General features: G+C 47.6%; 1 protein-coding gene across 5 annotated transcripts in view; it reads right to left on the reverse strand.

The window, feature by feature from the left end:
- Positions 1–21,751, reverse strand: part of CCDC6 (coiled-coil domain containing 6) — an 87,777-nt gene extending 66,026 nt beyond the window's left edge. For 2 of the 5 annotated variants that reach the window (XM_075934863.1, XM_075934864.1), the window contains exon 1: positions 21,281–21,750. In XM_075934863.1, the coding sequence (XP_075790978.1) occupies positions 21,281–21,553 (273 nt within the window). In that variant the 5' untranslated portion in view covers positions 21,554–21,750. Of the gene's footprint in view, positions 1–17,253; positions 17,833–21,280 lie in introns of those variants that run through there. The other 3 variants (XM_075934861.1, XM_075934862.1, XM_025184529.2) reach the window with 3 other exon arrangements.
- Between the last annotated feature and the right edge of the window lie 1,529 nt (positions 21,752–23,280).

A 23,280-nucleotide genomic window follows, 5' to 3' on the forward strand; every position in this document is an offset into this window, starting at 1 on the left:
CTTTCCTCCTTTGTGGCCCCAGTCCCTTGCCACAAAAAAGCCACCCCTAGACAATCTTCGAACCTCTGGTCCATCAGCCACAAGACTCGTTATCCTATTAAAGAAAGCTATCAGATTGGTTTGACATGATTTATTCTTTACAAATCCATGCTGGCTGTTCCCTATCACCTTGCCACTTTCCAAGTGTTTACAGATGATTTCCTTAATTACTTGCTCCATTATCTTCCCTGGCACAGAAGTTAAACTAACTGGTCTGTAGTTTCCTGGGTTGTTCTTATTCCCTTTTTATAAATGGGGACTATATTTGCCCTTTTCCAGTCTTCTGGAATCTCTCCTGTCTCCCATGATTTTCCAAAGATGATAGCTAGAGGCTCAGATACCTCTTCTATCAGCTCCTTGAGTATTCTAAGATGCATTTAATCAGGCCCTGGTGACTTGCAGGCATCTAACTTTTCTAGGTGATTTTTAACTTGTTCTTTTTTTATTTTACCTTCTAAAACTACCCCCTTCCCACTACCATTCAGTATGTTAGGCATTCCTACAGACTTCTTGGTGAAGACCGAAACAAAGAAGTCATTGAGCATCTCTGCCATTTCCAAGTTTCCTGTTACTGTTTCTCCCTCCTCACTGACCAGTGCGCCTACCCTCTCCTTGGTATTCCTCTTGCTTCTAATGTATTTATAAAAAGTCTTCTTGTTTCCCTTTATTCCGGTAGCTAGTTTGAGCTCATTCTGTGCCTTTGCCTTTCTAATCTTGCCCCTGCATTTCTGTGCTATTTGCCTATATTCATCCTTTGTAATTTGTCCTACTTTCCATTTTTATAGGACTCCTTTTTTATTTTTAGATCATGCAAGATCTTGTGGTTAAGCCACGGCGGTCTTTTGCCATATTTTATATCTTTCTGACACATCGGAATAGCTTGCTTTTGGGCCCCTAACAATGTCCCTTTGAAAAACTGCCAACTCTCCTCACTTGTTTTTCCCCCTGTCTCGATTCCCATGGGACCTTACCTATCAGCTCTCTGAGCTTACAAAATCTGCCTTCCTGAAATCCACTGTCTCTATTTTGCTGTTCTCCCTTCTATCCTTCCTTAGAATTGTGAACTCTATGATTTCATGATCACTTTCACCCAAGCTGCCTTCCACTTTCAAATTCTCAACCAGTTCCTACCTATTTGTTAGAATCAAATCTAGAACAGCTTCCCCCTGGTAGCTTTTTCAACCTTCTGAAATAAAAAGTTGTCTCCAATGCAGTCCAAGAACTTATTGGATAGTCTGTGCCCTGCTGTGTTATTTTCCCAACATATATCTGGATAGTTGAAGTCCCCCATCACCACCAAATCTTGAGCTTTGGATGATTTTGTTAGTTGTTTAAAAAAAAGCCTCATCCACTTCTTCCACCTGAGTAGGTGGCCTGTAGTAGACTCCTAGCATGACACCACCTTTGTTACTAACCCAGAGACTCTCAACACTTCCGTCTCTTATGTCCATCTCCACCTCACTCCAAGTATGTTCTTTTCTAATATATAAGGCAACACTTCCTCCCTTTTTTCCCTGTCTATCCTTCCTGAGCAAGCTGTACCCTTTCATACAAACATTCCAATCGTGTGTATTATCCCACCAAGTTTCTGTGATGCCAACAATGTCATAATTGTACTTATTTATTAGCACTTCCAGTTCTTCCTGTTTATTTCCCATACTTCTCTCATTTGTATATAGGCATCTAAGATCCTGATTTGACCTTGCCTCCCAGTTTTGCCCTGACCCTCCTTTCTCTCTGCCATTGTAGCCCACACTCCCTCCCATTTCCGACCCATCTCCCAGGTCTCCATGTTCTCCACTTACCTGTGGGCTTTGCTCACCTGTTCCCGTCAAACCTAGTTTAAAGCCCTCCTCACTAGGTTAGCCATTCTGTATCCAAATAGGGTCTTCCCCCTGCTCGTAAGGTGGACGCCATCCATGCTTAGCAGTCCTTTTTGGAATAGCATCCCATGGTCAAGGAAGCCAAAGCCCTCCTGGCAACACCGTCTTCGCAGCCAGGCATTCACCTCCAGGAATGCACCTGTCTCTGCCTGGGCCCCTACCTTCGACAAGAAGGATCGAAGAGAATACCACCTGCGCTCCAAACTCCTTCACCCATACCCCCAGAGCCCTGTGGTCACTCTTGATCTGCTCAGTGTCACACCTCACAGTATCATTAGTGTCCACATGGATTAGTAGCATGGGGTAGTAGTCAGAGGGCCGGATAATCCTCGACAATGCCTCCGTAACATCTCGGATATGGGCCCCCGGCAGACAGCATGCCTCCTGAGATGAAATGTGAGGGTGACAGATGGGCACCTCCGTCCCCCTCAGAAGAGAGTTTCCGACCACCACTACGCTATGTTTCCTATTCACAGTGGTGGCAGCAGACTTCCCAGCCTTGGGGGTACGGGGCTTCTCCTCCTCCAGTGTAGGGGGTGATTGCTTATCTCCTGTATAAAGAAGAGCATAACCGTTTCCTAGTACCACGGCAAGAGGGTTCAGAGCAGGGGTGGAGCAGTGCCTGCTGCCAGAAGTAACCAGCTGCCACTGTCCACCCTGAGCTGTCTCCTCCTCCACCAGCGGAGTGTTTCCAGTCCTGTGTACCGGGACAGCTACCTCAGCTGTCTCCTCATGAACACGGTCCAGGAATTTCTCATGGATGCGGGTGCTCCTCAACCTAGCCACCTCCTCCTGTAGCTCGGCCACCTGCTGCCTGAGAGATTCCACCAGCAGGCACCTTCCGCATTGGATGATCTCCCCAGCCTGGATTACTTTGGAGATAATTCCCACCTCCCAGGACGTTTCGCTGATGGGCTCAGATGGTGGGGAGTAAGGATGTTAGATACCATGTAACTGAACAATCCTGTACCGCATCTAATTTTAGTGGTTACACGACTACTCAATAGTCACGGGGCAGGGCCAGCAGCCAGTGTGCTCCTGGCCCCACTCACCAGGAGCCCCCTGCTACCCTGCACTGCTGCCTCTGTATTGGAAGTAGCAGCACGGGGTGGCAGCAGCCTCTGTCCATAGCGGGCCCAAGATACCTGCAGACAGAGGCTGTGCCAGCATCCCACAGAGCAGTCTCTGTCCACGGTTAGCCTGGACCCACTGCGAACAGAGGCTGCCATCCTGCGCTGCTGCTGCTGATAGAGAGGCAGCAGCGCAAAGGGGGGGACAGGCAGCTCCACAGGAACAGATACGCATGGAGAATCAATTTGAAAGCTGGCTTCCCACATATACCAACCCTTCGTGCTGCTGCCTCTCTATTAGAGGCAACTCGTCTTTAAAAAGTCAGTTCCTCTCAGCATTGGCTCCCGCTCCCCCCCCCCTTGTTGCCTCTATCAAAAGTAGCGGGGGCAGGAGAGTGTGTGTAGTTGACAGGAGCTTATCAGTTAATCATATAGTCGACTACATGATTGGGTACATCGACTAAATGACTCCATAGTGGGTAGGGCACTTCTGGGGAGTTCACATTTTTAATCATGGTACAAGTGGCTTAAGGCAATTGGGTGTTATCTGTGGTGGCCACTATGCCTACAGAGTGAGCGCTTCCCAGAGCAACTTGTTACCATGTCTGAAGACACAGCTGGAATCCTCCCTACGCATTTCTATGAAACTCTCACAGAAGAACTCTTTCATCCTTCTCACAAGGTTTTTGGGGCAGCGTACCTTTTTTCACCCTCTATGGTAGAAGACCTTTCCACGTCAAGTCAGCAGTAAGTGGTCTGGTATCATTGCGGCACAAGATATAGGTTTCTAGCCACATTCAGTCCACATCTGCTCCTTATCACTCTGTGATTTGGAGAAGACAGATATCGCACATGGCAACCTGGATGAAGCAGAGTTAGCTATTAGCTGATGCCTCTGCAGTAAACCTTCGTTTGCTCATCCCCCATGAAGCATGGCTTGAGCCCCTGCCCTGCCGCCATTCTCAAACCCGCTTCCATCCTCCCACGATATGCTCCTGTGGGAAGGGAAAGTTGCACTCTCCCAGCAAACGAGGGATGCTGAGTGCTGTAGGATGCCACGTGAGATCCTGCCTTGCCGCCACACCTGGACCTACTTCCAGCTCAAGCCCCGGCTGTCTCTTACCATGTCTGCCAGCAAACCAAGTTCAGCTGCTCCCCTACATTCCTAGTCACTACCTCCATAGCAGATTGCCTTGGCTACTTGCCTTGGATTGCCTTGGCTACTTGCATCACAATAGCCCTCACTGGAGATCTGCCCACTCTGAATTGATCCTCAGCTAACATATAGGTGTCTGACACTGCAAGTGGTGACAGAGCTATTGCCACATTTCCCAACTGTCAAAGTGGGTCTCATTCTGGTATTACTGTGCTTCGGGGAAAGGAGGGAACAATTTGCAAGCTTCCATGTAAAAGGGTGTTAGAAGGAGGAGAGAGAAAAATTGTTCTCCTTGGCCTTTGATGATCGGACAAGCAGCAAGGTAGGTTTAGGCTGGGCATTAGGCAAAGCTTCCTGCCAGGATGGTTAAACACTAGAATAAATTGCCTAGGAAGGTTGTGGAAACTATCACTGGAGATATTGAAGAGCAACTTAGGTAAACATCTGTCAGGGATGATCTAGATCAGGGATGGGCAATAATTTTTGAAATGGCCCTGGGCCACACTTGAAGGGGCAGGGCCTCAAGTGATAGGGGCAGGGCCAGGATACTTCCCTGTTCCCCCCCCCTCCCCCCACACACACACAGACCATGATTGGTCTGAAGGAATGCATGAAGTCTTCCCCTCCCCAAGATTCCCCCTAGGTGCCCATGTCCCTGGTAGTGGGAGGAGACTTCACGCACTCCTGCTTCTGCCCTCATGCCAATCAGGGCTTGGAGGCAGGGGAGAGGGCGAAGTCTCCTCCTGCCCTGCCAGGAGTGTGTGGTGCTTAGAAGCGCTGTGTGCTCCTTGCAGGACAGAAGAAACTTTGTGTGCTTCTCCCCACTCCCAGGACCTAACTGGCCTGGGGGCGGGGGAGCAGCAGGGCCTCCATGGGCCAGATCAACCTGCTTGGTGAGCCAGATTCGGCCCGCGGAGGCCCTTTTGCCCACCCCGATCTAGACAGTGAGGGCAGGGGACTGGACTTGATGACCTCTCAAGGTTCCTTCCAGTTCTAGTGTTCTATGATTTTATGAAAGTGGCCTTACGCATGCCAGTTTGCATCTGGCATTGGCCACTGATGGAGGACAGGATTCTGGGCTACATGAACCTTTGGTCTTATCCAGTATGGCCATTCTTATGTTCACTGTTGATCATCCCACTGCACTGAGAAGCAAGTTTATCTTTCAGATGAATGACTGGTGTTTTTGAGAACAGAATATTTTGGGGCTTGAGACATTCAGAAGGATGCATGTAGCTTTCTCTAAGTTCAAAATTCACTTGCTGTTTAGTTATTTCACATCTTTATATATGACAATAGAATAGAATAAAAGCCTACTCAAATGAGTGATAACCATCCACTTACATTTAATACATCTTGTACAAGCAATTACTTAAACATTGTTTTCCCAAGCATCACCAAACGAGTTTTTAACACTAAACTAGGCTAGGATGCATTTCCCTGTCAATTATAAAGACAGAATCTTTGGATTAGATGGATCCAGAGGTACACAAAATGGCTAACACATGAACGGATTACTACTGTTCAGCCAAGCAGTAGAAATGTTTAAGTAATTTTCCTTTATCCAGAAAGGTAGTATGTGGGAACAAGGAGATTCAATTACAGTTCTAAGGTGGATAGTTAGAATGAGAAAGCTAAAAAGTATAACACAAGAAAGAGGCAATTGACAAATGCTGTAAAGTTAAAAGGAATGAGAGAACAGACTCAAGGATGAGTATGGAAGTAGGAAAGAAAAATAGGAGGTAGAACCAGGTAAAAAAGACCAGATCAGAGTCAGACTGTAAGTGTTCTACTGCTGCTTATTTACAGTAATTACTCCTTTAACACGTGCCTGCTTAGGGAACTTTTTCAAAGAACATGACCAGCCCCAAAATAGCAAGAAAATAATCAAGTGGTGGACTACTTCGCACGGTGATATAAGTTGGTGAAAACAGTGGTAATACACATGAGCAGATGAATACACGTGGTCACAGTGCTGAGCCAGTTATTCAAACGTTATTAACGAAAGTTATGGCCGAAGCATTTAAGCTTATAAGTGATGTAATAAACATTTTGATGAGAATTATCCTGATCATGAACAGAGGTCAAAAGTAGCAAAAAAGCTTCAAAAGCGCTATATCTTGCTATAAGCAACTTTACAACGAAAAACAAAAAGCAGGAAAACAGCTCTCTATCCAAAGTTTTTTTCGTGTTCAACCTAAAAAAAAAAAATCTGTTCATGAACAACAAATATTTTTCTGCAGCTACTGGAAAAGCATTGCTGGAAAAGCACACATTTTTTAAAAAGTGCTATTTTATCTCTGCTTTTGCAATCTTCAAGTTGAAAAACAATAAAAAATGGCAATCCAATTGTGTTACAAAACACCTGCCCCAGGTCTCACTATACCAGGAAGAATTCAAAATGAAAAGATAGAAGCAAGCACCAGAGCATGAAATTTTTGATGTGCTTATTTTCTATCAAGTCTGACTCATTAAAAAACCATATATAGTCTTTCTATAGATACTGGATGAATGTTTTTATTCATGCAGCAGGAGTTTTAAATATATTGGATATCATTATTAATGACTGCAATTAGTAAAAAACTCCAGGAAGCCTTTATGCAGCAATGAGCAGGAACATTAAATATAGCAGAGTTTTAAGGGAAAAAAAATCTTGCAAATATTCCCAAATGTATCAGGAAGAAGGGTAATCACACATACAAATAGTGATGTAGGAATTAAGCATGCACCCCACGAAGCAATTTTCTTCTCTTTTTTATAGGCTTCTCCTCACCTTCTATGTACTGCCGGGATAGGCAAAGGGGACTCCACGGACCGGATCCAGCCCACAAAGCAGGTGGATCTGGCCTGCAGACACCCTGCCACTTCCCTGTCCCCAGGCCAATCAGGGCCTGGCATGGGAGGAGCACACTCAAGTCTCTCGCTCTCTGTCCCCACCCTGCAAGTGCCATGTGCCCCTTACAGGATGGGGACAAGGAGCAAGAGACTTCGCTCACTCTGCCAGCCCCCGACCCTGATTGGCCTGGGGCCAGGGGAGCACACAATGTCTCTCCTGCCCTGCAAGGGGGCAGGTTACTAGAGGAAATAGCCAGCTGTTACAAAATTCTCATTTGCAGTACAAAATTCACTGAATGCCCTGCTGATGAACATATGCCTTGCCTTTGCCTACACCTTCTCCCAGATCTCATGAAAAAGAAAGATTTTAATGGTTCTGGTTCAAGTGGGGTAAAGGGTGGTAGAGGAAAGAGCAGACAATGGAAAGTTATAAACCTGTGCAGAAATGTTTTGCTCAATATGCATGTCTAAACTCAATCTGTCTCCCAACAAAGTATCACAGTCCAGCCTCACATTTTGAAATGAGCACTAAATTTCAAACACCATTATAACGGAAACCACAACTTCAAATCACAACTAAACATGGAAATAAAGACGGACATACTCTTTCATCTTAGAAAGTGTGCTTTGCATCCCTTAAAGAGAGCCAATTTCATGATTATAAACCCCATAATGTTTAGTATTAATACAACAAATTTGCCTGCTCCAGAAAGGAAAAAAACATGGCACCTTTCTAGCATCTCTGATTAGCTTCCTATGTGGTTTTTACATTCAGCGGTAAAAGATTCAAAATTATTAAAATGCAAACAATGTCATTAACAAAAAGTTAAAGCTGCCTGAGTTCAGCTTGCACCCTTCCAGGATGCTGAGTTCAGCAAAACCTAAGCTTCTGAAACCCAGGAAACTCAGAATTCAACTATAGGTCCATGCATTTTAATTCTGGCCCCATGCTCGCAATAGCCAATGGGAAACTATCTACACGTGTGTCAGCTGCATTCACTACGTGTATATCTACAATGCCCACATTACAGCACCGTCATGGCAGCACTCTAACATGAGCAGTGTAGTCACGATCACCAGCAGAGAGATTTCCTGGTGATTTAAAAAAAAAAAACCACTATCCCAACACGGGATGGTAGCTCACCACTGGGAGCTGTCTATACTGGTGCTTTTTAGCACTAAAACTTATTGCTCAGGTAATTTTTTCACACCCCGAATGGTTAAACTTTTAGCACTGAAAGTGCCAGTGTAGACACAGCCTAAGCTAGATGTACTGAATAGCATAGGGGTAAGTTGGAGCAGCTTCTGAGCTGCAGTTACGATACAAGGAGATCTCGGTCTCCTCTCATCAGAGAAAAAAGGAGCACATTCCATGAGGTTCCACTCTACATTATTTCAGTAGAAATTTGTGCAGTTCATGTCAGCAGCAGGACACTGATCATAGGTATTGTCAAAAGTAGGGAGGGATATGAGAGCAATCTATGAATATAATGATGGGCAGGGGGAAAAATATAGGTTTAGGCAGTACACTGTGGTACAAGTGTGAAGGATCTGCTAATTTTACAGGGTTTGAGAGCAAGGCACGTGCAGGTAGCCCCTATCCATCACAGCAAAAAGGCAGAATGGAAGGATGCGTTTTATGAGAAAATTAGGATATCACTCAAAGGAAAGAATTAAGGTTGCCTGGATAGCTACTTTAACTCTAGTTCCCCTTTTCAGGAGTTAGAGTTTTGATAAACTCTGTGTTCTGAAAGATTGCTATCACTGGGCAACCTTAATTCTACATTGATGGAGTTATTTTTGCCATTTGAGTTTTTAAATAAAGATCATGTTTAGTGGTAAGAGTTACTGGTCATTTAGGGTATGTCTACATTGCATTCCTCTTTCGAGAGAGGAATGCAAATGCAGATGAAAGAAATCGCAAATGAAGCACAGATTTGAATTTCCCGCGTTTCATTTGCATAATCGCGTCCGGGCACTATTTCGAAATATCCTATTTCAAAAAAAAGAAACGCAATTTAGATGCGGTTATTTCGAAAGAAAACCCTTCTTTCAAAATAACCCTTAAACTTCATTTTATAGAGAGTAAGGGTTATTTTGAAAGAAGGGTTTTCTTTCAAAATAACCGCATCTAGACTGCGTTTCTTTTTTTGAAACAGGGTATTTCGAAATAGCGCCCTGATGCGATTATGCAAATGAAGTGCAAGAAATTCAAATCCGAGCTTCATTTGCAATTTCGTTAGTCTGCATTTGCATTCCTCTCTCAAAAGAGGAATGCAATGTAGACATGCCCTTAGAGAGCTGTAGTTCTCACCTAGGTTAGCAGCTGACCTGTTACTGTGGTTCGGAAATTATCAAAATAGTGAGAGGGTTTCAAGGAATCCTTGTTTTTCTGAGATTGCGTGCTAGGGATATTAACATGGTTAACTGATCAAACAACAGCACTTAATAGGTTAACCATTTTAACGTAGGTCCCACCACCTAGCCTGCTGGCTCTGCCATGGTCTTGGCTGCTCTGACCTGGCACAACTGGCTGCCACCAGATTTTACTGGCAAGGTTAACTAGTGAGCACTGGATAAGCCTTATGCTTACCAGTTAACCAGTCAACATTACTATTATCTGAGCACCTCTTCTTGGCTGCATCCCCATTTAAGCTAGGATCTGTGGAAGCCCTTCCCCTCTGGGGAGGGAGAGGAGCTAAGAACAACTATGCTTGGCACATACAACAAGAGCACAATGCTGAGACTGGACTGAGGGCATATCAGAGCTTTTCAAAAATGGGGAAGAGGAAAAACACCTACAGACAGGAATGGAGCAGCTTATATGTCTCAGAGCTATTGTTTCAGCTAGCATTCATCTCCAGCAAGTATTCTTTTTCAGCTGAAAATACCATTGAAATGGATGGGCCACTTCATACCTCTCCGAGTCTGGTGTGCTACTGTGCAGCCTCCATTCTCACTTTGATTTTTTTTAAATAGCAGAGCAACAGGTGTGCTGTCATTAAGACCAGAACTCTCTTTAAAAATAGTGTTCTAAAGGCCATGTCTACACTGGCAAAAAGCAAAGCACTGGCAGTTACAGTGCTGCTCTCAGAGCGCAGCAGCAAAAATACTATTGGGTGTCCATACTGTCAGCCACCAGCACACTAGTGTGTCCATGCTTGCAAGCACCTTACACAGTGGTGCACTCTGGACAGCTATCCCACTGAGCACCTCCTCCTCTTCTGCCAGAGAGGTTTGTGGCGAGGCAGAGGGCATTCTGGATCCTGTCCCAATGTCCCATGATGCATCGCTTTGCATCCCAGCAATCCAAGCGCTTCTGTGCTGTGTGGGAACAGATCCCCAGCTGCTGAAAAAAATGCTGATAGGTCTCACTAGAACATCACATATGGCAGTCGAGTTATTCCAGAAGCTGCAAAGTGACTATGAAGAGTCCCAGCAGCAGTCGTACTACACAAGATTTCTTGTGGCATTCATGGAGGTACTAACCACAAGGGAGTGTCGTTTTTGGGCTCTGGAAACAAGCACTGAGTGGTGGGATCACATCATCATGCAATCCTGGGATGACGAGCAGTGGCTGCAGAACTTTCAGATGAGGAAAGCCACTTTCATGGGACACTGTGCTGAGTTCGTCCCCGTTCTGCAGCACAAGGACATGCAAATGAGAGCTGTCCTGCCAGTGGAGAAGGACATGGCCATCACATTGGGGAAAGTGGTTACTCCAGACAGCTTTCGCTTGGTCGCCAATCTTCTTGGAGTGGAACAGTCGACCATTGGATTCATGCTGATGGAAGTGTGCAAGACCATCAATTGCATCCTGCTCTGAAAGACCAGGCAACATATGCGAAAGTGTGGATGGCTTGGCATGGATGGGCTTCCCAAACTGTGGAGGGGCAATAGATGTGATGCACATACCAATTCTGGCACCTGACAACTTAGCAGTTATATAGATAGAGGCTAAGAGTCGTCATGGTGGGCATTTAACGGTCCAGAAAAATGCCTCTTTTGGAACACTGGCCTATTCAGGAAGCTGCAAGTAGAGACTTTCTTCTCAGACCAAAGGTTCATTGTGGGGTAAGCGGAAATGCCCAGTTTAATCCTTGGTGACCCTGCCTATCTCTTAATGCTGTGGCTATGAAACGATACACGGGGATTCTTAACAGCATCAAAAAGCAGTTCAACAACAGTCTGAGCAGGTGAAGAATGACTGTTGAGAGTGCTTTTGGAGGTCTGAAGGCCTGCTGGAGATATTTGTACAGTAAGCTGGACTTGGCCAATGATAATACCCCTAAAGTTATCACCGCACGCTGTACCCTCCCTAATATTTATGAAGGGAAGGGAGAAAGCTGGACCACTGTGGCACAGCACCTGGAAACTGTGTTTGAACAGTCTGAAACCAGGGCTATTAGAGGAGTACAGTGCAGGCTGTAAGGATTAGGGAATGTCTTGAGCCAGCAATTTGATGCTGAAAGTCAGTAAAAGTTGGTGCTATGCATGGGAGTGCAGTGGCTGCTTTGCTAGTGGGTTACTGTCCCTGGACCAGGTGCTGGACTTAGTGTTATACTGACCGCAGCTTTGCTAAGGTACATTTGCTTGCTTTCATGTAATGGAATAAACATTTAATAAACAAAATTCATGTGTTTCAAATAAACACAAACTAAACTTAGGACACACGTGAAGCATGAAACAAACGTCTACACTGTGGGAGATAGGAAGGGAGGGTGGGGAGGTAGGTAGTGAGACATACCCTGAAAATTTCACAGGTTTGTATATGCACATGGTTTATATGTAGCCATATCATCTGATATGCTATGAAAGGGGGAGGGTGGGCTGCAATTCATCAGGACTAAGATGCATGTAGATTGGCATCGAGTGCATCAGCAGCCTGCAGAAATCTACATGGGTGGAGGTTGGACAGGTAGGTATGGAGCATGAAGGGTGGTGCCCAGGGACAGAATGGTGCCCAAACTGCATTAGCAGGGAGAGGAAGTGTACGGGATAAAGTTTTGGGACACCAGCTGCAGGGGAGGCTGGTCATGAAGCTGCTGTGTCTGCAATGCTGGCAGTACCAGTCCACTCATTTCCAAAGGTTGTGTTTACCCTGAAAGACATTTTGCTGCTTAGGGGAGCAAGGAACCAAATGAGAGTCTTGTACTTGACCATAGATTCTGTCCAGGACCACACATGGCTTGTCTTTGCACAACATTGACTCTCTTCGCCCTGCACTTCCCCGGTGATGGCACAGTGGCGAGGGAATGTCACCCTTCAGGGGTCAAATACCACATTCGCTCTGCCAGCTAATGGCAGCTGTGGCACAGGAGCTACATTATGCTTTTGATAGGGTCTGTGATGCAGATTACCAAGCCGTAAGATTGCATCAATGGTCTGCTCGCCATCTGACTGACCCTCTACTGATGGCAGCATCATACCAAACCCAACCTCCTTTCAGTAACCATCGTACTCCTGGCAAGATGCTGGAGTGCTTTCCAACCACTTGCCAGTCAAATCATCCACAGACTCTGAGGGCTAAGTAGTTCACCTCTTCAGGGGTGCAAAACAGCTCCCAACTGCTAGCCTCTAAAGCTGCAGAGCAGTCCTCTGGCCTTGAGTCCTTCTCCCTCCTCAGCACACTTCCTCCTCCTGGCTCGGTTCACTGTCGGATGCCACCTGAGCCCCCAAGGTGTCCACGAGTCTTTGGAGTGGAGGTCAGATCACCTCTGAATATATCATCCAGCTCTTTGTAGTACCTGAAGATTGTGGGGTGCAGCACCAGAGTGATGGTTTGCTTCACACGCTCGTGGTAGGCATTCCGCAGCTCCTTCACTTTGACCCTATACTGCAGCGTAACCCAGTCAGGGCCCCTTTCAATCATGTACCTAGAGATGTGACCACAGATATTGTAATTCCTATTGCTAGAGTGCAGCTGGACTGGACTGCCTCCTCTTCCCAAATGCTAATGAGGTCTAGCACATCAGTATGGCTGCAAGCCAGAGATCTCCTGGTGCATGGAGCAGACATGGCCAGCTGGAGATGTGCTGGGAACTCACCATATGGCACCGAGCAAACAGGAAGGGTACTTTCAAATTTCAAAAAGAACACAAGGCAGTAGAGTTCAAACAGATGACCAAAGAGGTCACAATAGGCAGTGTGCGAAAAGTGCTGGAAGCCAATCAGAATGCAGTACCACACTACAGCATCAACACTGGCATCCCAGCACACTATCCAGAAGGCAGCAAGCTCTATGCTTCTAGAGTGGACACTAGAAATGTAAGTGACTAGTCAACTATCCAATAAGCAAAAGTCGCTCCCCCTGACCTACTGCATCTATCAAAATGAGGAAGCCAGTTCCCTCTAGCTCCAGCTCCGTGGGAGGGGTTAGGGGCACAGTGGCAGCATTTCACCTTTGAAATGTACAGGACTCTCCGCTGGCCCCAGTATTCATGTGGCATTTCAATCTGCCGGGGCTGTTATGCATTTCAAAGGCAGAGCACAGCACAGCACAGCACTTCTGTCTTTGAAACGCAGTAACAGTTGGACGGGCTCTTGCAACATTTCAAAGCAGAAGCACCTTTATTGACTAATCGAACAGTCAATGGAAATTCCATCGACTCTGATTAGTTGATTAATCAGATTTTTAACATCCCTAGCAGACACCATGAAAGTTACAGCACTGGGGGCTTATTTACTGCACAGTAACTTACCAGTGTTGTTGAAAGTGTCTTCACTTGGCTAATCAGATTGTCTTGAAATCTGGTGTGCCTTAGGAGGTATAATCAGTGGTCCAAATTTGGAGCCATAGGATTAGACCTTCCCCCTAACTATAGCCACCACAGATACTAGGAGCTCTAAAGTTTGAGGCCTACCCTAACTAGCAGTCAGACTATAAATATTTCGGGAAAATCTGCCTTTGTCAAGATGGGGCAGGAAGGATTTGAGGAGTATGTATGAGTACAACTGACTATTCAGAACACATTAAATGCTTTCTGAAAAGAAAATAAATTACTTCTGAATCCTTCTGGAGAAGGGAGCACAAATAGGGATTAAAGATAGGTGGTACCAGAGGGAAAATCTGGGATATGTAGTGAGAGATGAGGGGTAAGAAAATACATGCGAATGGTTGGAAGATCTCAGCTGAGTATGAAAGGAGGGGTAAGTGAGGAATTTGGGAGATTAGTGGGAGGGTCTCTCATCCCTGAGTTTTCCTCCTCTGTATGTGTTTTGGGATCTGGGGGAGCCTTGCTCCTTTAATCAGGTCCAAGGTAGAGTGTCTCTTCTTGTTATGTGTTCCAGGAATTGGGGGAGACATATCTGAGCCCCTTTACTTGCCTTTCCATGTGAGCTAGGATCTGGGAAAAGGGCAAAATAAAGTTAAATTGAAACAGCTAAAAATCCAACACACAAATAGTTAAGATACGCCCTGCCTAGGATTGGGAAAGAGCTGATCAGAGTATGTGTGGGAGAGGCTCAGACTGAAAGAGGGGAAGACTGGTTAGATTGTGGAGTGGAGGGGGCAAATGAAGGTGGGAGCTGGTGCGCATGGGGAGCCACCTCCTGTGGAGCCGCCTCTCTTCTCCCCACTGCTGCCTCCCTGTAACAGGATGGCACTCACCTCCCCTCTCCATAGCAGCGCAAGTGCTTCCCTGCAAGCCAAATCCAGTGCTGGAATCTTAGAATCATAAAGCTGGAAGAGACCTCAAGAGGTCATCAAGTCCAGCCCCCTGACCAAGGCAGGACCAATCCCAATTAAATCAACCCAGCCAGGGCTTTGTCAAGCTGAGACTTAACCTCTAGGGATGGAGATTCCACCACCTCCCTGGGTAACCCATTTCAGTGCTTCACCACCCTCCTAGTGAACTAGTTTTTCCTAATATCCAACCTAGATCTCCCCCACTGCAACTTGAGACCATTGCTCCTTGTTCTGCCATCTGTCACTACTGTTAACAGCCTTTCTCCATCCTCTTTGGAACCCCCCTTCAGGAAGTTGAAGGCTGCTATCAAATCCTTCCTCACTCTTCTCTTCTGCAGAATAAACAAACCCAAATCCTTCAGTCTCTCCTCACAGGTCATGTGCTCAGCCCCCAATCATTTTGGTCGCCTTCCGCTGGACCCTCTGCAATTCATCTACATCCTTTCTGTAGTGGGAGGCCCAGAAATTGGACAAAATATTCTAGATGTGGCCTCACCAGAGCCGAATAAAGGGGAATAATCATGTCTATGGATCTGCTGGCAATGCTCCTCCTAATGCACCCCAATATGCCATTAGCCTCCTTGGCTACAAGGGTACACTGTTGACTCATATCCAGCTTCTCATTCACTGTAACCCCCAGGTCCTTTTCTGCAGAACTGCTAGTTAGTCATTCGATTTCCAACCTGTAACAATGCTTGGGATTCTTCCATGCCAAGTGCAGGACTCTACACTTGTCCTTGATGAACCTCATCACATTTCTTTTGGCCCAATCCTCTGATCTGTCCAGGTCACTCTGGACCCTATCCCTGCCCTCCAGCATATCTACCTCTCTCTCTAGCTTAGTGTCATCTGCTAACTTGCTGAGGGTGCAATCCATCCCCTCATCCAGGTCATTAATCTTGCAGGGAGGGAGTGGGTTATGAGGCTGGAGCACCTGGCAGGCAACCGCCTGAGACAGGCGGCGGTTCCTGGCTGGATCATGGAGCATTGCGCCCTGGAGCTGGAAGTAAGAGTGGGGCCGGAGGTGGCTTCCCCATTGGACTAGTGGGGAGCGACATGCAGCACAAAAAAACCTAAGTTCCTCCCCATCTCTCATGACCAGACACTGCACCCCCCCGTGCTTCATGGATTCCCTCCCCTGCTGCACCCCAGCCTGCTCCCCCTCTCCCAAGCCAGACACCCTGCCCCAAGCTCCTGGCCAGACGCCCTACCCCGAGCCTGCTCCTGCACCCTACCCACAGCCAGAAACTCTGCCCCCAGAAGTAAGTCTCAAAAGCTACTTTTTCCCTTCTTAAAAAAGACTTATCTTAACTTATTTTGTTGAAGTTATCCTGAATTTCATGTAGAATCTTGCAATGCTGAACTGAATTATATAAAAAAAAAGTTCTCCTGCAGGACAACAGAGTGTGTCTCTGTGTCCCCCCGCCTCACCCTTCCCCAGTGCTCGGGAGGCAGGTTCCGTGTGGTTTCCCTCCTTCCCAGTGGGGAACCGAGGCTCTCACGCCAAACCCTAGCCACAGGGAAGGAGAGAGCCAGGCCTGCCTGATAAGGCCTTGGCCCAGCCCCCATGGGGAGAGAGCCAAGGCTGGTGCGGCCTCGGCCTGGCTCACCCCTCCCTCCCAGCAGCCAGGGGGATAGAGCCAGGGCTAGCCCAACCTCACCTCCCTCTGCAGCTGGGGGTGGGGGGGTGGAGGAGAGCCGGGCTGGCCCAGCTTTGGTCCCCGCCACAAACAACGGCTGGGGGGAAGGGAGACAAACTAGGGCTGCCTCGCCTTGGCCTGGCCTTCCTCAGAGGGTGGGGAGAGAGCCAGGGCTGCCTACCCTCAAAGAGAGGGGGGTTGGTGAGCACAGCAAGCAGGGGTGCAGCCCCCTAGTTAAGGTGAAAAAATAAAGATTTGCCGAAAAGAAAACAAAAGGAGAAAGCCGTCAACATTTGCAGATGAAACAGTTCAGAGAATTTAAAAACTGCAATACAGTTGAACACCACTGCAATGCTAACGCACTGGAGTATAAATCAATATGTTGCATGGGTCCTTGATAAGAAACCACATGCTGGGAAGACTCACATTCATCTACATACCTTTGTGTTCATTCAACACAATTTCATCCTTGTACTTCATTTATACACAAGTGGGCATTCTCCTCCTCAGCTCATCTTTGTAAACCAGCTTAAGTTTTATCACAGGGCAATCTCATAGCCATTTCAGTATTGGAAAAAATACTTTACATACATTTTTAACTTCTCCACCAGATCAACAAAGAACTTGATTGAGTTGAGAGAGAGTAAATACATAAAGCTAATTAGTTTTGGTAAAACATAAGTAAATGACAAGCAAAGTAGAACAACTGTTTCCCTTATACACCTCACAAACTAAACATTTATTTACACTTGCCTTCAATCAGCTCTCACTTAAACCTTTTCAGAGACAAAGAAAAGTGGTTCCCAACCATTTTTATATTGAACTAATATGTGAAATGTGAATATATTTATGATGGTTTAAAGTTCTGACAAGTTACAAAGTTGTTTTCTGATGATTCAAGACATTAAACAATATTTTATTTTAAAAATAAATATAAACTGACCTCTTGCATGCCACCTTTAATACGGATAGGTTAAATTGTCAAAAGAGCAAGACGTTGACTCTAGAAAGGGTAAATGACCTAAACTTCTAGTTCTGTTACACTGCCATAAGTTACAAATATACATTGTGAACAATTATCCATCACCACCCTTCTCTTCTATTTTCCTAATCATCTCTCTTTTCTATACTTCAGCCGCTATTTCAAACAAATGACTGCATGCCAGCTCTCCCCTTTGAAAATAGAATGACGTGACATATTGAGGAGCACAGAGTTCTAAACTGTCGAGCATTACTGACTGAACCGCTTCTAGGAGCTAACTGTACAGATACTTCAGAAGATGTTAGATATTCTGGTGTGCCCAGAGGTTGCCATAGAAATGTACTTTTTTTCCCCTTCAATTCTTCTGAGATTTTGTAAAATACACTGCCCTACGGGATTTTATATTTTAACAAAAATAGCACCTGTTTATAAATTAAAATTTAGTTACAGGCAGTCCCCGGGTTACATGGATCCGACTTACATCGGATCCCTACTTACAAACGGGGTGAAGCAACCCCGCACTCGCTGCTTCCCCCCAGCAGACCAGGGAGACGCGGAGCGGATTTTCTCAGCAGACACCTCAGCTTGAGAATAAAGGACTGAGGGAAGTGAGGTGTGGGAGAATAAAACTGAACTCTGGAGAAATGTTTGGCTAGAGTTTCCCCTACAATATGTACCAGTTCCGACTTACATACAAATTCAACTTAAGAACAAACCTACAGTCCCTATCTTGTACGTAACCCGGGGACTGCCTGTATACTGAATGCATTCAGGCCCCAAAGGAAACCCCAGAGTGTACGTTTTGAAAAGAAGTGCAAAAATCTAATGGTTGTCTTTAGAAATTACACAGATATATTTTTGGAATCATGCTGAGTACATCATCTCACTGTAAAGGGGAAAAAAAGTCCCTGATAAGATCCTTTGCTCTTCATTTCTGGGCCAGAAAATATACTATGCTATATAATTTAATACAAAGATGACATATCTGCCTCTTCTAAAGTACTAACAGAAACTTATTTTCCCTGAATGGCCTATATTTGTCATCCTTAACTCAAGTTGAACCTCTCTCGTCTGGAACTCTCTTGGTCTGACCAGAGAGCCCTAAGAACCCCGCCAGCCCTGGGCTACCAGAGGTCTGGCACCCCGCAGGCCAAGCCACGAGCCCTGCAGTGAGGGGGTAGGGGAGCCCTTTGCTGACAGACCACCAGAGAACCTGGACTCCATCAGCAGAGGGGCATATTTGACCTCCCCTGGTCCAGCCAACTCCCTGACTAGCCCTGAATATGCCAGACCAGGGAAGCCCAATCTGTACTGTATTATATTTCATTAATGCTTTCAGCACACTTCCTGCTAGACATTCAAATGCTTACTAAAAGAGCAGGAGAGAGGTTTCCCTTGATGAGTTCCACATTCCTTTCTTAGCCACCAAAGCTAACAGTCCGTATACTCGTACTGCCAATAGTAAGAAGTAAAGTGGTATCCATTTTATTGGTAATACATTTGCCAGGTCAGACACAGATGAAAGGCCAGAAATGATAGCTAAAGCATCTGCACTTTAGAAGGATCATCATGCATAGCAATGTGTCTATTCTCCTAAGAAAGGGTGTGTAGAACCATGACCAAATTTCAAAGAATACAAATATGCAGGGTTATTTATAAACAATATGCTTGCATATTAGTTTTGACAGGGAAATTCTGACTACCATCACTCAACCACTATACACATAAACCAGGGCAGCAATTTTTGATGCGGGAGGGCACTCCAAGAATTTGATAAGTAGTCAAGGGCTCCACTCTTCTATGACATCAATGGAGAAAGTGCAGGGCTGGGATGAAAGTTGGGTGCAGAACAGAGCTCAATGTAGGGACAGGAAGAAGTGTAAGGTTTGGAAGGGAGTTTGGATAATGGAGAGGTTGTGACCTGGGGCAGGGGTTTGTGGTGCAGAGTCCTGGAGGGGGTATGGGTGCAGGAGAGGATTCTGACCTGGAGGAGAGCAGGAGGTGTGCAGGATCTGGAAGTGGTTGACATCTGGAGCAGGGGTGCAGGGATTTGGGCTGTGACCTGGGACAGGGGATTTGGGTGCAGAGTTTTGGAGGAAGTATGGGTTTAGATGCAGAGAGTTTGGGTTACATGAGGCAGGGAGAACGAGGGGACAGGGCTAGAGGTAGGCTCTGGCCGAGAGCTGCTTACCTACGTGGCATCCCAACGAGACTTTCAGACAGGCTACCTGCCTTCCCTGCCCTACCCACTGCTCAAAGGAATTGGCCACGGAGGCCATCTGCGTCTCAGAGTGCCGCAAATCGGAGAAGAAGAGGGTACTTCACGCACTATCTGCTCCACGAACATGGCACAGGCAGGCAGGGAGCCTGTCTGAGGCTGCTGCTCAGCCCCAGGCTCCATCTGTATTTTGCCTACCCCAATCTACAAGAATGTGAACAATGAAAAACTAGAACAGCCTCTGAGTATTTGTTTTACTCAGGATTAATACTTAATCCCATAATTTATGATGCAGTTAAGAGTTCTAATTATTCTTTTAAGAGTTCATAAACTAGTGACCGTTCCTCAAATAGACCATGGTAATGGTACCTAACAAGGAGTCTGGGGCCACCTGGGGGGCTGTGCACAGGTTACAGAGGGTCCTCTAAGCATGGCCAGAGTTATACTTACTGAAGCTCAGGGAAGGAAGCCAAAGTCCCACTGCAGGTGGGCTTTAGCAACTTCATGGAATTTCTATATTCTATACAAATCCAGTACCCTGACTTATTTTAATAGATTTGCATTTTAATTATCAATATCCAAATAGTTACACAGTTTAGAACCCATCTATTAGTACAGAAGCAAGCAAATCTATTTAATTAGCTAAGGTGAGGAAATCAACCTGTTTTCTCAAGTTACAAATTTTAGGATCCAATGGCAGGACCACAGCCATAACCATGCAATATTCATAATACTTCAGAAACACTGTAAAACAAAAGGCAGAGAACATAGAATCTTAAAGGAGTATGATTATTGCTCATCCTCCTTTTCATCTGGGTATTAAAACAGAAAAACATATTTTAAATAAACTAATGCATATGACACCCATTTTAAACACTTAGCCAGAGTTAAATTTTTCTGCATTTGTGTTAAAGAAAAACGTTCAGTTTATGCAAGAATATATTAAAGACTTTCAGAAGATTGACTGGGTCCTTAGCTGGCGAGAGTTCCATTTTACTTGAAAGGCTTGACAGGAAGAAACTTGTTTGAGCTGCAAGCACATCAAACCATGCTAGTACATCCAGTTTTTTAAACCCAGCTCTGTGTCAACAAGCTCGAGGGTTGTGGCACCTTCCCGAGATCCTCCTCAGCACACACAACGTTAACACATGTCATCAGGTCGGGGAGCTAAGGACCCAATCAAACTGCAGCAAGTGCAAGCGGCTAGACAAGGAGCTGTAAATGTGAACTCCTCGGCGAGCCCCTTTCCCCCTCTTCTCGCAAGGCTGCAGCAAGCAGCCAGGAAACAGCTACGAGAGCCTGTCAGGGAAGCGCCTGTGCCCCCGCAAAGGGGGGTGCGCGCGGGATGCTGGCATGGTGCCCCCGCCGCCCGGCTCCAGGGCGGCCCTTCCTAGGGCAGATGTGTGGGAATGGCCGCGGTACGGCGCTCTCCCTCCCCCCACACACACACTACCCGAGCCAGCACCTCCACCTCGCTTTCCCCTCACGACTCGGGACCCGCTCCAGCAGCCGCCTCCTGGGAACGGCACCGCACGCCGGGGGGTCCCGGCGACCCCGCACCGCGGCAGGGCCACTCGCCCAACGGGGCAGCCCACGGGCCTCCCGAAGCCCCGGCACCCTCCCCTCCCCCACGGGCAGGCCCCCTTCAAAGCGAGGCGGGAAAGCCGCCCGGCCCAGCACCGCCTCCAACGGCGCCTGGGAGCCGGGCGCCTCCCTCCCTCCCTCCCTCCCGGGCTAGCGGGAGCGGGCGCGGCCCTGCCCGGCACTCACGATGGTGACGCTGGCCTTGCGCAGATCGCGGTTCTCCTCCTGCAGCGCTTTGCACTTCAGCTTGTAGGTCTCCAGCTCGATCTTCAGCACCTTGTTCTCCTGCTGCAGCGAGGCCAGCCGGTTCGTCAGCTCCTCCAGCCGGAACGGCGAGATCACGATGCCGCTCGCCTTGCCGCCGGGGCCCAGCGCGCCGGGGCCCGCCGCAACGCCCGCCGGGGCCGCGCCGCTGCCGCCCGCGCCGTCCGTGTCGCTCTCGCTGGCGCTGTCCGCCATCGCCGCGGCCGCTGCCTCCGCCTCCCAGCAGCTGCCGCCTGTCTCGAGGGCGAAGCGGGGCGGGGGCGGGGCCGGCCGAGACGCGCTGCCTGGGCAGGGCCGCAGGGCGCAGGCTCTGAGCCGCGCTCGCTGGCAAAGCGGGGAGCTGCCTGCCGCGCGCCCAGCCCACAGCGACCCCGCCCGCGGCCTGGCGCTACTGCAGCGGGGCCCCCGCACCCCGCCCGTAGCCTGCCTTAGTCACCCCCGCTAGTGAAACCCTGTGTCTCCGGCCCCAGACCAGTCATCCGCACGTGTCCCCGCCTACCCGCTCCTTGCGGGACCCACGCGAGTCACTGGCGGAAAGGGGCTGCTAATAGGGGTTGCCTGTTGCGTGCCCCCACGTGGCTAGGACAGGAACTTTCGGAGACTGTTGGAACCAACAAACCGCCGCCGGTCTTCTGCCGCCCAGGCAGAGCCGCGCTACAAACATTACCTCCGTTTTTAAAACTCCCAGAGAGACTGGAGGAAAGCGTATTTGCATTCTTCAGCCCTTGTCCCCCCCATCTCCATTGCCTGTATTTTTTCGCACACCTATAGAGTGCCATGAGTCATAGCTCCCCATCCCCAACACCTGGGCTGCGTCTAGACTGGCATGATTTTGCGGAAATACTTTTAATGGAAAAGTTTTTCCTTTAAAAGTATTTCCGCAAAAGAGCGTCTAGATTGGCACGGATGCTTTTGCGCAAAAAGTGCTTTTGTGCAAAAGCATCCATGCTGAGTATAGACGCGCTTTTGTGCAAGAAAGCCCCATTGGCCATTTTAGCCATCAGGCTTTCTTGCGCAAAAAATTAAGGTGCCTGTCTACACTGGCCCTCTTGTGCAAGTATTCTTGCACAAGCGGGCTTATCCCTGAGAGGGAGCGTCAAAGTATTTGTGCAAGAAGCACTGAATTCTTACATTAGAACGTCGGTGCTCTTGCGCAAATTCAAGCAGCCAGTGTAGACAGCTAGCAAGTTTGGGGGCAAAAGCAAATGCTTTTGCGCAAAAAATTGCCAGTTTAGACACACCCCTGGGCTGTGTCTAGACTGGCCACTTTTTCAGCAAAAGTAGTTGCTTTTGCACAAAAACTTGCCAGCTGCCTACACTGGCCGCTTGATTTTCCGCAAAAGCACTGACGATCTACTGTCCGAAATCAGTGCTTTTTCTGGAAAAGCTTTGATGCTCCCATTCGGGCAAAAGTCCTTTGTGCGAAAAACTGTTGTGTAAAAGGGCCAGTGTAGACAGCTAGCTAAGACTTTTGCGCAAAAGCAGGCTAAACGGAAAAAAGCGGTTTGGACACTGGGAGACCCTGTAGGAGCCCCGGATTTCTTGGTAACCCAAGCTCTTAAAGCAGACTCAAGCTGCTGAGCGCACATGGCAGGAGCATGCCTCAGACCTCTTGCCTGAGGTCTGCCACAGTGCCCCTGCCGTGCCCAGCAGCCACATCGCAGCCAGCATGGCAGCTCCGGGCGCTCAGCCACCTGCACCCCCAGCACAGGAGGCCCCAGGGGCCGCAAACAACGAGCCCCATCGTGGTCCTTGGGGGAGCTGGACAGCTTGCTCGACCTCTGGCAGGAGGAGAAGGCCCTCCACGAGACCCACTTGCGGCGCCGCAACGCGGACATCTTCACCAACATGGCCCAGGCGCTCGATCAGCAAGGCCATCCAGCCCGGACCCTCGAACAAGTCTGGGCGAAAGTCAAGGAGCA

Source organism: Pelodiscus sinensis, chromosome 8 (assembly GCF_049634645.1).
Source record: "Pelodiscus sinensis isolate JC-2024 chromosome 8, ASM4963464v1, whole genome shotgun sequence".
In the NCBI taxonomy this organism is placed as follows: Eukaryota; Metazoa; Chordata; order Testudines; family Trionychidae; genus Pelodiscus; species Pelodiscus sinensis.